This window comes from Ursus maritimus, unplaced genomic scaffold, assembly GCF_017311325.1.
Source record: "Ursus maritimus isolate PB19 unplaced genomic scaffold, ASM1731132v1 scaffold_7, whole genome shotgun sequence".
Classification (NCBI taxonomy): Eukaryota; Metazoa; Chordata; class Mammalia; order Carnivora; family Ursidae; genus Ursus; species Ursus maritimus.
In genome coordinates this window covers 70,450,108-70,464,984 of record NW_024426885.1, presented here as the reverse complement: position 1 = coordinate 70,464,984, position 14,877 = coordinate 70,450,108, and the positions used below count along the sequence as shown (strand labels likewise).

General features: G+C 52.0%; 1 protein-coding gene across 2 annotated transcripts in view; it reads right to left on the bottom strand.

Annotated features, from left to right (window-relative positions):
• Positions 1-3,199: 3,199 nt before the first annotated feature.
• SLC35F3 (solute carrier family 35 member F3) overlaps positions 3,200-14,877 on the bottom strand; it is a 384,135-nt gene continuing 372,457 nt past the window's right edge. For both annotated transcript variants that reach the window (XM_040624295.1, XM_040624296.1), the window contains 4 exons: positions 9,856-9,981; positions 7,750-7,942; positions 6,607-6,696; positions 3,200-3,435 (listed from right to left, as the gene is read on the bottom strand). In XM_040624295.1, the coding sequence (XP_040480229.1) occupies positions 3,200-3,435; positions 6,607-6,696; positions 7,750-7,942; positions 9,856-9,981 (645 nt within the window). The remainder of the gene's footprint in view (positions 3,436-6,606; positions 6,697-7,749; positions 7,943-9,855; positions 9,982-14,877) is intronic.

The window sequence follows — 14,877 nt, the reverse complement described above, 5'->3', positions numbered from 1 at the left end:
CACCAGGCGTCCTCTGGCTCCGCATGACCAAACTCTGACAGAGAAGGTAGGACTGGAGGCTCTGAGAGTCTTTGGCGCCTTGATCAGCAGCAGAGGCCCCTTGTCCTCTTTGTACCTTCTGTCTTCACTCTTACTCTTCAAAAGGAGTGAAAATAGAATCCTTTCAATGCTCCCAGACTGGCCTCTAGAGGGCAGACGATTCCCCAGACAGAGGGGGGATGGAGGCTGTTTCCCAAAGTCACCCCATGGTTCCCCTGGGAGGCACTCTTTTCTGGGATGTTCTCTTCATAGATCCCTTCCAGGTTGGCCGCAGCTCATCCCAGTCCTTGAAAGCTGCTTGGGGTGGGAATGGGAGGCTGTGGTTTGTATCCTTTCTGGAAAGAAACCTCTCAAATCTCCCCGACCTTATTCCTGAAAGGAGCATTACCCGTTCCTGAGAGCTTTGACCTTTTTATTTCACATACCTTACCCTTCAAAGTTTTTTTTAAATGATAAAATATACATCAAATTTACCATAGAAGCATTTTTAAGTGTACAGTTCAGGGCATTAAGTGCGTTCACATTGTTGGGCAGCCATCACCACCATCCACCTTCCAGAATATCTTTATTTTACAGAATTGAAACTCTGTCCCCACTGAATGGTAACTTCATTCCCAGCTTCTAGCAACCACCATTATACTTTCTGTCTCTACGAATTTGACGATTCTGGGTACCGCATATAAGTGGAATCCTGTGTTTGTCCTTTTGTGACTTATTTCATTCAGCATTATGTCTTCACGATTCATCCATGTGGTAGCATGGGTCAGCATGCCCTTCTTTTTTTTTTTTTTTTTTAAGGCTGAATACTACCCCACTGTGTGCACACTTGGTTTATCTAGTCAGCCGTTGGTGGACACTTGGATGGCTTCCGCCCCTTGGCTCTTGTGAATAAGGCTGCCGTGATCAGAGTGTACAAAATATCCCTTTGAGCCCCTGCTTCCGATGCTTATGGGTCTTCACAGTCTTTTGTGCCAAATGGGAGAATAAGGTGTATCTTCTCCAGTGCTGGGTTTCCCAATGTTTTCATGTCATGGCTTTGCATAGGAAATGTTTGTTTGGCCCCCTGAGGAAACGGGAGGGGTCTGGAACACAGAATCATGGCGGTGACTCATCCAGGCTCCGCTAAGGGGGTTGAGAGGATCCCCCTCACAGCACACACTGGACACATCAGGCAGGGAGCTCTCTGCTTTGGACAGCTCAGCTCCCCTTTTCTGACCCCATGGAGCAAGCAAACACCCCACGGTGTGTAGTCGTACTAGGTATGGCTGGAAGGATGAGGCGTCCTCGCCATCTCTTCTCTGCTCACGCCCTCCCCCCCCCCCTTAGAGCACCTGCCATTTGCAGCTGCAGAATGGGAGACAGTGGATCCCACAGCTCCGGGCTGCAGCTGCCTGGAACAGAAATGTGTGTGCTACTGAAGCTGGTACACCAAGTTCTCTCCAGAGCTAGAACTAGGTCAGGACACGCAGGCAGAAGGGAGGGGTGGGAGGGGAGCTGGAAGACCATGTCCATGTGCCACCTGAAGGCACCTAGGAGGGGCCAGTGCAAGGCTGAGGAACCAGTCCGTGCAGAAAAATGAGAGAGAGCAGCGACACCCAGAGCTGAGTGGGGGGCAGGCACCTGGAGGGAAAGGAGAGGGGGACAAAGGAGAGGAGGAAGGGAGGGAGATGCTGACTCAAAGACTCTTTTATGAGGCCCTGGCTGACTGTTTTGCATTTTGCTTTGGTGACAGTCAACTCTGCTGTTACAGTAAGAATTTCCTTCCACTGAGGTGGTTGGGTGGGTTGGCTTTTGTGCCTCGATGGTGCGGGAGGGTGGGACCTGCTGGGAGCAAAGGGTAAGGGTGAGGAAGGAAGGGTTCCAGTGGGGATGCAACAAAGTGGCCACCAACACAGCGCAGAATGCTTCTTTTTTAAATAGTTTATTAATCTGTTTGGCCAAACAGGTAATGGAAACTGAGAATAATAATTTGCTAAAAAGTTCGGGTCATGAATGCCCCTTCCCCTTACGAAACGAAAGACTCCATGGTTACAGAATGCACCATTGGGTTATGACAACATTTCAAAATAAGGTTTCCATTTCGTATGTAACAATGTAAACTTCAAAAATAGTAAACTCTAACCCCTGCGTCCCTCTCGACGGATCTATCACAGATAGAATTTTCTGGCAGACCTAAATTGTGTAAGTAAACAGCCTGGTGCTTTAAAAGTTTCATAAAAAGGTTTACAGATTCGGTAGATAATTTTCGATCTTGGTCATGGAGTAAAAGCAACCAGAAATTCACCTCCCGCGTCGTCTACCTTATATGTGCGTTGCATACTGCTACCCATGTTCCCTTACACTGGTCATCAGCTTGCCGTTTTTGTACACGTACACACACACACAGATAGTTTTGTTTCTAAAGATTTGTACATCTAAATTATAAGACGGCGCCAGTGACTTATAATGTCACCTCGCTTCACGTAGGTAAGGACAAAAATTCTGTAGAAGGCACTGTAATTTCTCTTGCACGATCTTACACACTCAGGTGAGAGCAGGCCAGCTGGGGCTCGGACTCCTCCTTCCCTCTCTGCCACCTGGCCCAGGGCCTGTCCGCCTCCACCTGCCACCCCCAGGTTAGCCACAGCCCGTGGCTTCCGAAGTCCATTTTTGCTTTTCTGTTTCACCTCTTCGCGTCCATCCCTCCATCCCTCCATCCACCCAAAGTAACTTACAGTCATCTTTTGGTTCATCAAAATCCCTTAAAATTAAGAGCACAGCTCTGGTATAAAACAAAATATGACCTACCATAGCTGAAAAATAATCACAGTGTGCAATGTAATTTGCAGTGGCTAAGATTCAGAACACTTGCCCTGCCTCTTGCCATCCCGAACAATCTATGCAAGGATAATTTTAACCGGCTTTACATTCATTTCGAAAGGGCCCAGAGGCTCTTCTTTTCTCTTTCCTCTGGAATTGGTACCCTTAGGTGAAAGGTCTGATGTGGAAAAAGTGCAAGCAAATTGGACATGCCAATAAATACCGTATAACTTACCGCGGAATACCGGAGCTGTACAGGTATGTACACACCTTACCAAACTGAGGGTCCCCTGTCAGGAACAGACCTCCAAGTCCCTAACACGAGCGTGAGCGCTCGCCGCAGAGTTCTGGAAGGCCGAGGTCAGCGCGCGAAGGAAGGGCGGGCTCTTCTGTTCTTGCTCTGAGGTCCCGAGCCCAGGTCTGCACCGCCCTCCGCCGTCTCCTCCTTCTTCCTCACTTTGAGGCGAGTGAGCAGCTTGATCAACCAGACGTCCCACTCCTCGGGCAAGAGCAGGAGGAGGAAGCCCAGGCCGATGATGATGATGGCGATGACCCGGACCCCGTTGAAGACTATCTTACTGGTGTAGTGATCAACCACTGCGCAAGACAAGAGAGAAGTCGGGTTACTCAGAGGGGAGCCAGGCCTGGGCGCAGGGCGGGGCCCGAGGCGTCCTCTTGTGTGGGCGGCGCGGAGCAGAGGTCTTCCTTGACCGCAGAATCCTCCTCGGTGTGGCTTTGTTCCTGGAGGGCAGGGGCTGCCTCTTAATTTTATAACACCTCCCTGGGGTGAAGCCTGGCGCTTCTGTTTCACTTCCCCAAACTGACCTGGCACCTTAGTTCAGATATTGATTTGCATGAGAGACAAAGCAAATAGGCAGGTGGAGATAAATAAATACACACACACATCGTCCCAAAGTTTAATTTTGGCCTCCCCTGGGTGGCAGGACACTGAACGTGTGATTGCTTTCTTTACATTTTGGTACTTTTCATGTCTTCTACAATGATATTTTATAATTTAAAAGCATTATTTCCCAATATATGCATATATATGGTTTAAAGACCAAACTCAAACTGGTTTCTAGAAGATAATAAATATAAATTCTTGTTCCTCCCCAGGGCATCATTAGCACGAGGCTCCAAAGCCACCTGGGTCATCACTAAGTATTAAAGTTTATTAAAGGTCTACAATATTAAGGTTTTTGTCTTTCTTCCTTCCTTCCTTTCTTTCTGTCTTTCTTCCTTTCTTTTTTTATTTCCTTGTTCTCTTGTTAAGCCAGACAAAGCAAATTTGGAGCCCGCCCTCTGCACAAGAGGCACCAACTCCTTTTCTTTTCTATCATTTTGTGAGAGAGGGTTTGCAGCGTTAGAGCGTGCAGCCTTTGAACGCCGCCTCGCTGGCCAGCTGTGCGCCAGCTCTCCGCGTGCGGGCCTCCTCCTGCTGCCCAGGATGCGGCCTGGCTCTGTCCTTCCTCACCATCCTCCACCTTCCCTGCCTCCCCCCCTCCCCCCACCCCGACCCAGCTCTCACTTTGTCTACAGGGTGGGCAGAGAAAGAGAAAGGGATGAAAGTTAAACCCGAAAAAAAAATGTGTTTGTAGCCCTTTCGTGGAATTAAAGTGCCTCTTTTAAATAAGTCAGGCAAAGAAAGACAAATATCACATAATTTCACTCATATGTGGAATTCAAGAAACAAAACAGATGAACGTAGAGGAAGGGAAGGAAAAACAAAATAAGATAAAAACAGAGAGGGAGGCAAACCGTAAGAGACTCTCAACTCTAGGGAACAAACTGAGGGTCGCTGGAGGGGCGGGGGCTGAAGGGACAGGGTAACTGGGGGTTGGGCATTAAGGAGGGCACTTGATGCAATGAGCACTGGGTGTTATATGCAACTGGTGAATTACGAAATTCCACCCCAATAATACACTATATTTTAACTAACTTGAACTTAAATAAAACTAAAAAAATACAAAATAAGCAATAAATAAAAAGAGAATATCCTTAGAGATATAAAAACAAATAAAGTGCCTCTTTCATCTCAGTGTAATTCAGAAATCCTTGAATTTTTAATAATGACAGAACATTCGGTATATTCAGCACACGGGGATGGTCGATTAGCAGGACACATGAGCAGCTCCAGAGACAAACGTCAGGGCGAGCGGGAAAGCCACCCAAGCGCTCTGCGCTGGTACTTGGGTGATGGTGGACCCCCTGCTTCTCTCCTCCAGCTGCGAACTGAACGTGCGTCCTTCCTTTGACACCGATTACACCTCTTATGTTGCAGGTGAGTCGTAAGAAGGGATTCTGGTTAACGTCTCAGATGCCTGGCCGTGCGAGACGGCAAAGTGCGCCTCCGTCCAGGAGCTGCCCGCCAGAGGCCGGCTCGCAGCAGCATCGCGGCGACTATAAAGACGCAGTGAGGCGTGGGGGTAAGTCGGTAGTTATTTTTCCAAAGGCGGCAGCGTCTGGAGCCCGACAGGTTGGACCACTTCTTACCAGCTCTGCAGGAGCTCCGGGTCTTCCAGCCTTGGGAAAGGCCGAGCGAGGGCAACGAGCGGGGACCACCATCCCCTGGCGGGCAGGGCTGCTGCTGGCCCGAGCGCAGTGCCCGGATGCCCCAGCCGGGCCTTTTTGCACATGCTGCCCTGAGGTTCCTCGAGAAGAGTCTGGGCCAGGGCGAGGCATGCGCAGAACACGTGGGACAGGAGGGGTGAAGAACCAAATCACGGGCTTAGGGAGCTGAGAGCTGTTTTGCCGACTGATGCCATGTTGAACAGGGTGAAGGCTTGCCCCTCCCTGGGGGTGAACCCTCTAATGGCCTGTGGGTAGGAGGCTTCTGCACCTGGCTTTGGGGGACGGGGCTGTGCCCGGGGCCAAGGGGGTGAGTGCGATGGAGAGAACTGATTTACAAACCCTTCCTCGGCTAAGAACAGGTTAGACGGGGACGTCAGGTGTAAGGAGGGAGCTCGGGGAAGAAAATCCAAAACGGTCACCAGAATGAGCCAGGAAAAGTAAGGAGGTGAGGCGCCGGCGACGACAGGTTTTTGGAAGAGCTGCCAAGTGAGTGCACGGGGAGACCCCAGGCAGAAAGCAAAGCAAGGTCCCGAGTCACTGGCCGAAGGGCTCTCGCTCTTCTGGGAGGTGGAGAATGATGTTTGTGCTTCCTCAGCTTGCAAGCACTACCCCACACCTGGCACGCCGGAGCACACTTTCTCCCCCCGAAAGTCACGTACAAAACTGAATTTTTTGCCTGCTACATAATTTTCCATACTTTTTACTAAGATGAATGAGAGTCAGGGGCGCCTGGGTGGCACAGCGGTTGGGCGTCTGCCTTCGGCTCAGGGCGTGATCCCGCCGTTATGGGATCGAGCCCCACATCAGGCTCCTCCGCTATGAGCCTGCTTCTTCCTCTCCCACTCCCCCTGCTTGTGTTCCCTCTCTCTCTGGCTCTCTCTTTCGAATAAATAAATAAATAAAATCTTAAAAAAAAAATGAATGAGATTCATCTCTGGTTCCCACACCAGTTGGAACTGAGATGGCTTGGGACCATCTGTGCCTTGGTGTGGTCAGTGAAAACCGGTGCGTTCTGGAGAAACGCCGTATGGGTAACACGCGCCGACATTCTGCCCCAGTGCTTTCTTTCCACATGGAAGGGCAAACATGCTTTCCGTAGCTGGCACAGCAAGACTGCATGTGAGTGCATGTGTTTGGGAGTGTGAATGTGTGTGTGTGTGTGTTTACAAGCAGATAGAGGAAGCCATACAAGCTTACCTGCGTTCACAGGTACACTGAGGACGATTCCAACAGACATCAGAGTGGGATACGTAACAGCAATTCCAAAATTTAATACAATATTGAATGCTGAAATAAAGAACAGAAGAAGGGTATTATTTGTTACTGGCCCTGGACTTGGCCCCCTCCCTGGTCTGGCCCACCCCAGCTCCTCTGCTGAGGCTGGAGTCGCAGGAGTTACTCCTGCCATTTTCTCTGACTCGGTGAGCCTGGGTGGGGATTAGGGACACATATTCTGATCAATCAGCTTTCCTCCCTTCCCCGAGCTTTGAAGAAGAGCAAAGAAATTCGGAAAAGGTCATCCGTGAGAAGGCCCTGGAAAACAGGACTGGGACCATCCGACTCGTCCTACTAACTTCGCTTTTCTCCGTTGCCAGCAGTGAGTCTGGGATGAGCACAGACAGGTGCTTTGGGTTGTGCATTTTAAGATGGAAACTGGGTGAGGGGGCGCCTGGGTGGCTCAGTCGTTAAGTGTCTGCCTTCGGCTCAGGGCGTGATCCCAGAGTCCTGGGATCGAGCCCTGCATCGGGCTCCTCCGCTGGGAGCCTGCTTCTTCCTCTCCCACTCCCCCTGCTTGTGTTCCCTCTCTCGCTGGCTGTCTCTCTCTGTCAAATGAATAAATAAAATCTAAAAAAAGAGAGAAACTGGGTGGGGCCCCTCCTTGGCTACTTTCCTGCCTTGGACCAGCCTTCCATCAGGTAAAGGTGGTGACGACAGTCACTGCAATGATAACTGAGAAAACGTAGCGGACGCCGACTCACATCAGACCACGTTCTAAGAACTCTGCGTGTATTAACCGACCAGCTCCCTCCCGGGCCTGTAAGGAATGTCCCGTCATCAGGAGGTCACACACAGCACTCCTCGGAGCGGCGGTGACCATGGCTACTCCTGCCATGCCTGCGGTTCTGGAACTAGAATCCAGCTTCGTCATTACAAGGGCTTCACTTGGAGAGGCACCACGGTGTTGAGAAGCACTGGCAACTGAAGGCTAACAACAGAACGCTTCTCTTCTTTAGGACACGGGTTTCTAGATGCCCCTGGAGCGGCCCGGGTCCTGCTCCTCAGTCGTCACTTCTGACGGGGATTCTGACAGGGATTCTGACAGGGGGAATCGCCACTTACTCAATAAGAGGACTGAAAATCCACAAAGGTTTCCCCATGGAATGTCATCGAAAGAGCTCCAGTATTCCACTTTGGTAAAGTAGAGGATGACAGGAATACAGGTGATGAAGAGGATGTTAAACACACCCAAAATGGACAAAAATAAGGCGGCTTCTCCGAACTTAGCACCGCCCAGGAGGAGCTTGAACAGAACCTGCCGGAGAAAGCAGAGGAGGGTGGGTGAAGCCTCGCCACAGGGCCAGTGGGTGCACCTGACTGAGGCTGGGCCTGGGCGCAGGGCCGCAGCCAGGTGACAGGCAAATCCGACCCCACTAAGCCTTCAGGGAAAGGGTGCTGGGGTCTGCCCCACGCGCGCCATGGAGAGTTGCGGATCTCTGGCCTCAGGGCATCTCTGGGAGTCACGGCTTTTCACACTAGGCTTGATTTGTCTGTGTTGTATTCATGGCACCACGTCCCAGCTTCAGAGCGTCCGAAGACGGGGAAGCCACAGAAATTAGAGCTAGCTGCCACGTGGACACATCCCTCTTGGGGATCCCTGCCTCCGTACCACACAGCCTGCCCCCAGTACGAAGGGCTTTGGCTGCGGAGACATTTTCTATAAACCGAAGGTAGAGGGATTATAACACTCAGAGCTCATCTCTGCTCCACCCCACGCACCCTGTTCCAGAAATGGCGTGGGGTTTAGTGGAAGGCAGCCCCCTTTGATTTCTTGTACCTGTTCTCGTTTGTACATATTTCAGGTGTGTGAGGCCCAGAAGGAGAGTGACAGATGTGCCTGGAGTGGCCGGGAAGCCGGGCTGACAGAGGCAGCCACCCCCGCGGTCCAGTGAACTGCCCACGACTAGGGACCGGATCTGAGTCCAGCTTGAATTTCTGCATTGTTGGGCCTCCTACTTTGCCTGCCTCCTCCCTCTTCAGCCACGTCACAAATCTTTCAGGTATTTCTGGGCATGTGTACACAAAGCTTAAAGAGAGAAATAAATTGCTTTCAGCCTTCCATCCACTGGCCCCTCTGGATAAAGATCAGGCAGTGGAGGAGATAGGAAAGAGGAGTCGGAATCAGAATTATTTGTGTTTCTTGTGGATTGCATTTCCATAGGTGCTCTGCTTCCCATTAGCACGCAGCTAATGGAGTCCAGCGGCCTGTGGCCTGGTCCCATTTTCTGCATTTGAATAGTGGCTTTCAAGTCTCAGAGTGGTGCGGGGCCATCGCCTCCTCTTGGGGGCATGTGTCCCAGAGCACGCAGATGGGCCGCGTGCCTCTCTGTGGGCAGTGAGGGCAGGGAGGCAATGAAGGACGGGAAGGTACGGTCATTTCTCATTCCAGAACCACAAAATGTGTTGGGGGGGGGGGGGGGGGGAAGTGCCTTTTCTTCTAACTCCCTACTGGACTTAATTTTCTTCTGTCCTACTGTCTGGATCCACGAAGGGCCATAAGTCTCAAAGCTAAACCCCTATTCCTCATTGAATCCTCCAGGTCAGCTTCCCGACTCGGAGGCCAGAGAAGATCTGCAGTCTTCACTACGGAGGTAAAAGGAGGAGAGAGGAAGCAAGGGAAGGAGGAGGGAGCGCAGTGGTGGAGAAAGGGTGGGAATCAAACATGGCTTCATCCAGCCCTGCAGTTGGGACATGTTTCTAGGGCTTCCCCACATTTTGTCAAAAATATGTTATAATCCCCGTATCACAGGAGTTGGGCTTTTATTGATTCAGCCTACGGGCAATGCTTAAAATGCATATGGATTCATGCTAAGGACCGGTAGCTGCGGAAACCACGTGATGAAAGATTTCAGTGATGAGGCGACACCAGATACTTAAATCTTCACGTCAAACCTGGTGGGAAGTCAGCCCCCCAGATACTGAGCCGGCCCCCCAGGGGCCCCGTGCTGCCCATCCACCGTTCCACCTATTTTAGCCCCAGCGCTGCAGAGAGATGGCCCTTGATGGAAAGGTCTAGAGAGCCAAAGCCAAGAGCGGGTGCACGCCTCATCCCTGCAAGTCTGTCTGCCCACTGAAAGCAGCTGCTGGTCTCAAAGCACGGGTGCCCTCAGAGATGCTCCAGAGGTAACGGGCCTGCTGTTCCTCGGCGAGCTCGCTCCCCGCGCTTACCTTGTAGAGGGCAGACATGGACGCAGAGCCCACCACCAGCGCTATGCCGATGACAGAGTGGCTGTGGAAGCCATCGGCGTAGGTCATCATCACGATCCCAGCGATGGCGAGGATGGCAGCCACGATCTGCACAGAAGGGAGAAACCGGGGGTGAGGGTGGTGGCGGGGAGTCTGACGGCTGCCGAGGGCCAATGGGGTAGGAACGCTCATGAGAGGTCTCAGGAGAGGGAAGAGTGGCGTGTCCTTCCCAGTTCCCTGGAGAACAAATGACACATCTGTACTCGCTTAGTAAGGCTTAGCGTGACGGAGCCACCTGGAACAGCTGGCGCAGGGAGCATCACGAGGTGGCCTGTCCCTGTGCTGCTTGCCAACAGCAGGGGTTCCGGCCGTGACGAGGTTTGGCGGACCACCCGTGGATGTGACCCCAGCTCCTGCCCGACCTTCTGAAAGCATGTCACATGCTCTTGCTCTCCGGTGCTCTGTGTCTCCGCAGAGAGGGCACAGGTCTGGGCTCCACTGACCACGCCAGCAGTAGGGGCTTCTGAAAGAGCAAGTGCCATGGGCCAAAGGGCTCCAGCGTCCTAACCCTGGGGCTGCCGTTCCTTTGCTAGCTGTGGCGGGGCCCTCCCCCCACGGCCCCCCTCAGTCCTGTGATTGTCCGGACACAGACTTCTCTTGTTGAATGGACGCCCCAGGGCCACGTACACATTCCTGCCGCGTGCAAAGTAAAACTGTCCGGTTTCACAGGAGACTCACTACTTGGGAGAAATTTCACAAGGGAGAAATGCATCAGTGCAGAGAGTAAGTAGGGGCTACGTAAATAAATGTCGCCGAGGGGTCCCAGAGTTATGTAAACGTTGCTGGTGCGAAGTGGGGCCGGGGGTGCTGCAGGCAGAACAAATGTGTTTCCTCTAGTGGATTCACCGAGAGCTTTATCCCTCTTAATGGATCATTCAAAACTGACCCCAGCTACCTAGAACGATCTCAAGGAGCCACCGTTTACTAAGTGGTCACGGGTGAAGTGTTTTCTATGTATTTACTCACTTGATCCACAAATGAGGTAGATACTATCATCCATTTAATTTTGCAAACATGAAAACGTTGGCCCAGAGAGGTCATGTAACTTGCCCAAAGTCACAGGGCTGGTGTGTGGCCGAGTGGGGATGCAAAATTCCAAGTGTGTCTGACTATAAAGTCAGTGTTGATCTACATACGAAAGAAAAGTAGGATTCACAAGAATACGCCACTGCCAACTACACTCTGAGATTTGAATTGAGGTTTCCTTTGTGGCTTAACCATAACATTTTCCGGTTAGTGAAAGATAATGTGGTTGAGTCTCAAGCAGTGTGAGTTACATACTTCCAGAATATTCCTCGTGCAGTATTTTCCTGTAATGCTAAATCTGCCCATGTAACTACACAGAGGCTCTGGAGAGAGCAGGTGATGGCCATTTACTAGAACCGTGCCAGGCAACTGATTGTCTGCTTGTCCTTTCTGGTTTAGTAGCTCACTGTTAGCCAAAGGCCTCATTCTGCATCACACACTGAGTATGTTTCCTACTCAGATGCTACCTGTACAATGTACAATTGTTCACGAAGAGAAAGAAACAGAGAAAGTAAGACAATAAGCAACTTTTTCTTCCCTTCAGGAGAAGAAAGGGGCAAGTGACGAGGCAGGCAGGGGAAGAGGTGGCTTCTGGCCCAGGCGACACAGAGAATGCAAAGAAGCTGCTTGGAAGAGGTCAACCTCGCTAGGCATCCAAGGTCCACAGGGAGAGAAATAACTAGAAAAAAGAGGAAGGGAAGAAGATAGCTGAATTTCAGATGATTTGGTGCGTCTCCAAAGGTGCTTGAGTCTTTCCAAACTTGGGGCTGAAATTTCAAGGAAACGAAGGAGCGCAAGGGTTGATTTTCTCCTGAAGACTTACAAGGCTGGTCTCCAGCCTCTTGGTCTGTCTTCTCTACTGATTCAATGATAAAGGGCTGCGAGCTCCCCCCCGGGCTGTGCTCTGCAGAAGAGCTGAGGGAAGGGGCTGGACGGGAAGATGTAGAGCCCTCCAGGCCATACTTGAGGAGCCCAGGCCCCCAGAGGTCATTGTGACAGGTGGCACCAGGGACTGTGGTTCCCCAGCTCCCACCTCCAGTTCTCTTCTTGGGAGTCCCCACCACAGGTCCCAGGATCAGCCTGGTGCGTATCGTGGGGCACCCAGTCTCCTGGCACCAGCAACCCTGCTGGGACCCCCGGCCCTGAGCCTGGGGCCCACCCAACGTGCTGGAGCAAAGCTCACTCTGAATGCCCCCGATGGCAGAGCGGAGCTGAAGCTATGGGTTTGGGGGCAGAGCCTGGAAGTCCTTCCTCAAGCCTGACATTCCTTTCAAGACCCCAGTTCTATCTTTAAAAATGACATGTATACTTTACATTTATATCATAACGTACCTGGGGTTCTGGGTTGCACTTGGGAACGTTTGCTGCCTATTCCCTGCACTACGATGTACTTTCCAGGAAGGCCAGTGGTGCCTGTCCTGTGGTTTCACACGGCCCCCATCTTCTAGATCAGGGTGTCCCTGGGGGAGCACGCTGAGTTTGAGGAGAAAATAAAGGAAAGTAGACAACTGAACTTCTCCCTGCCTCTCCTTTCTCCCACCTTCCAACATGCCCTCCACGTATCCCATTGACCCGTCCAAAAACAGGGACTCGGGGCTTCAGACTAATGGGTAACAGTGGCCCTAGCACCGAGAAGGGTGAGCGCTGCCATCTCGACTTCAGCCGGGGCGGGGGGAGGAGGGAGTTAGCTGGAGGAGGAGGAAGTGTAGGCGCAGGAGAGACCAGGGTCAGCATATGTTGCCAGTTACCCTCCTGCTGGTGGCCTCACCTCCCATGGTGACCCCACTGTAGCCTGCCAGGTGCCTGGGCGCCACCCTGCATCCCCCATGGCCCCACTGCTCGCTCTCTGCTGTCAGGCTGAGGGGAAGGAGGCAAACCCCTTGAGCATCAAGAAGGAATGAGAGAGGAGGGCACAGCACGGTTTGAGCCCCTCTCAGACAAGCTCTCCGCTCCGTGCGGGATGGGCTGCGTGTCCTCTGCCGAACCGGCCCGTGGGCTGCACTGTGGGTGTGTATAGTCTGGGGCAATTCTGAGCAATGGACAAACTGTAGATATACGTTCCCCCACCCCCCCAGCTCCTGGCTGCTCTTATCCACTCAGACTATTAGAATGTGGTGGGGACCATCTGGTGGACCCTTCTGATTTCAGGGCATGGCAAGGGGCTAGCTGTGAGCCCTCCAGTGCTCCCCAGGCTCTGGGTCCTCCCCTGTGCTGCGCTCAGGTGGCAGGGGACAGCCTCCCAAGACAGTCACATCCAGGGACGGCCCCTCGTGAGACGCTGACAGCGCTGTAATTATTGAAAACACCGGCTAGAACCCAAGATGGGAACTGGCCTTGGAAAAGGCACAGGATTCCCAGGAATGTGCTGCTGGGGTTCGAGGGCCCACGGGAATGATCTCTCAGTGTGTCGTCTTGCTTCTGCGTCTGTCCCTGACTATTGTGGGCAGTTATGATTAGCTGCTCAGCAAGCAGAGGCTCCCATCTTCTGTTTCCCCCGAGCCGTGTGTGTGGTGCAGGCAGGGGAGGGTCCCACCCGGACCGCCCTGTCTCTCTCTAGCCGCTCACACAGCTGGGTGGCCTTTGGCTGTCGCAGAGGCTGTACTTCCTGCCCCCAGAGTTCGACTTGCTCTCATTCTTTTGTTGCTTTTGCTACACAAAACTGTCTCCTTTGATGATCATCAGCTTCTGACACGGTGACCAAAAGAGCTGGGCTGATTCAACAAACCCCTTCAACTGAGAAGGAACAACAGAAATAACACCGAGAAAGAGAACAGTTACCAGGTTTGATGTGGCTGGCATACACCATCTGATTTTATTCTCACAACTGTTCTCTAAACTGAGAACTCATCTGTCTTAACAGAGGCTCAAAGACATTAGGCCCAACAGCTTGTAAGAGGGGAATCAAGATCCAAACCCTAGTCCCTTGACTCTAGACTAGAGCACCTCCCTGTTGGGTCCGAGAGCCCGAGTCTGGACAGCCGGGGAGCACAGAGAAAGGGGCCAACCTGGGCTCCTTTCGACGGTCACCTCTGATGCCATAAGTGGCTGGGGTCTCTCTGGCGTGAGAAGATGTTTGCTGCTTCTTGGTCAGTCCACAGGACCCGGACCAGTTGGTTTTGCAGGAACCACAGCCCTTGTGATTTGAGTCATGGTCTTAATAAACACAGGTACGCTGTGTAGTCTGTTCCCACAAACAGTACTGACGCTCCTTCACCTTCTTTCTGTCTGTGGGACTCCCAGGCTCGTGCGCTTGGCCCTCTGGGAAGGGAAACGGTGTCAGTTCCCTTCGATCTCTGGGAATTTCGTGCCAGCTAACGCAGCAGTCGGAGAGAAGCCTAAGAGAACTCTTGCACCAGTTAGATAGTATCTGGGATCTACGTGTCAGTCTGTTCTCAAGGGGAAATTTCCCATCGCTCCGGCCACTGAGGGGGTCTCCCGGATTCTAGCTCTCTGAACTCTCAAAGGGGAGAACAGGGGAATCCGCCATGTCCTGGAGCGGGAGGCTCTCGGATGGCAGGTCACATGCTTCTCAGAGGAGTGAAGATTGTTAGAGAGACCCACAACCGCACAGTACTTTCCAGGTTACACAATTACATCACCAACACCAGCCTCTTTGACCTTCATTTCAGGGCCGGCCTAGTGACGGCTTCAACACAAGACTTTGTTCGGTATACAGCGGTCAGCACAGACCAAAGTGGCCAAGTGGCCGGATGGCTAGACTGGATCACAGTTCAGGGATATCTGGGGAGACAACCCTCTTAGCCATGAAGAGAAACAAAGAAAAGATCTGGGTGCGCCATGCCGTTCTCTCCGAGTCTAGGAGGGTTTCAAGTATTTTCCAACTTCTTCTCTTAACCTCAAAAAAAAAAAAAAAAAAAAAAAAAAAAAAAAAAAGTCCTGCTTGGAGGCAGACTTCAC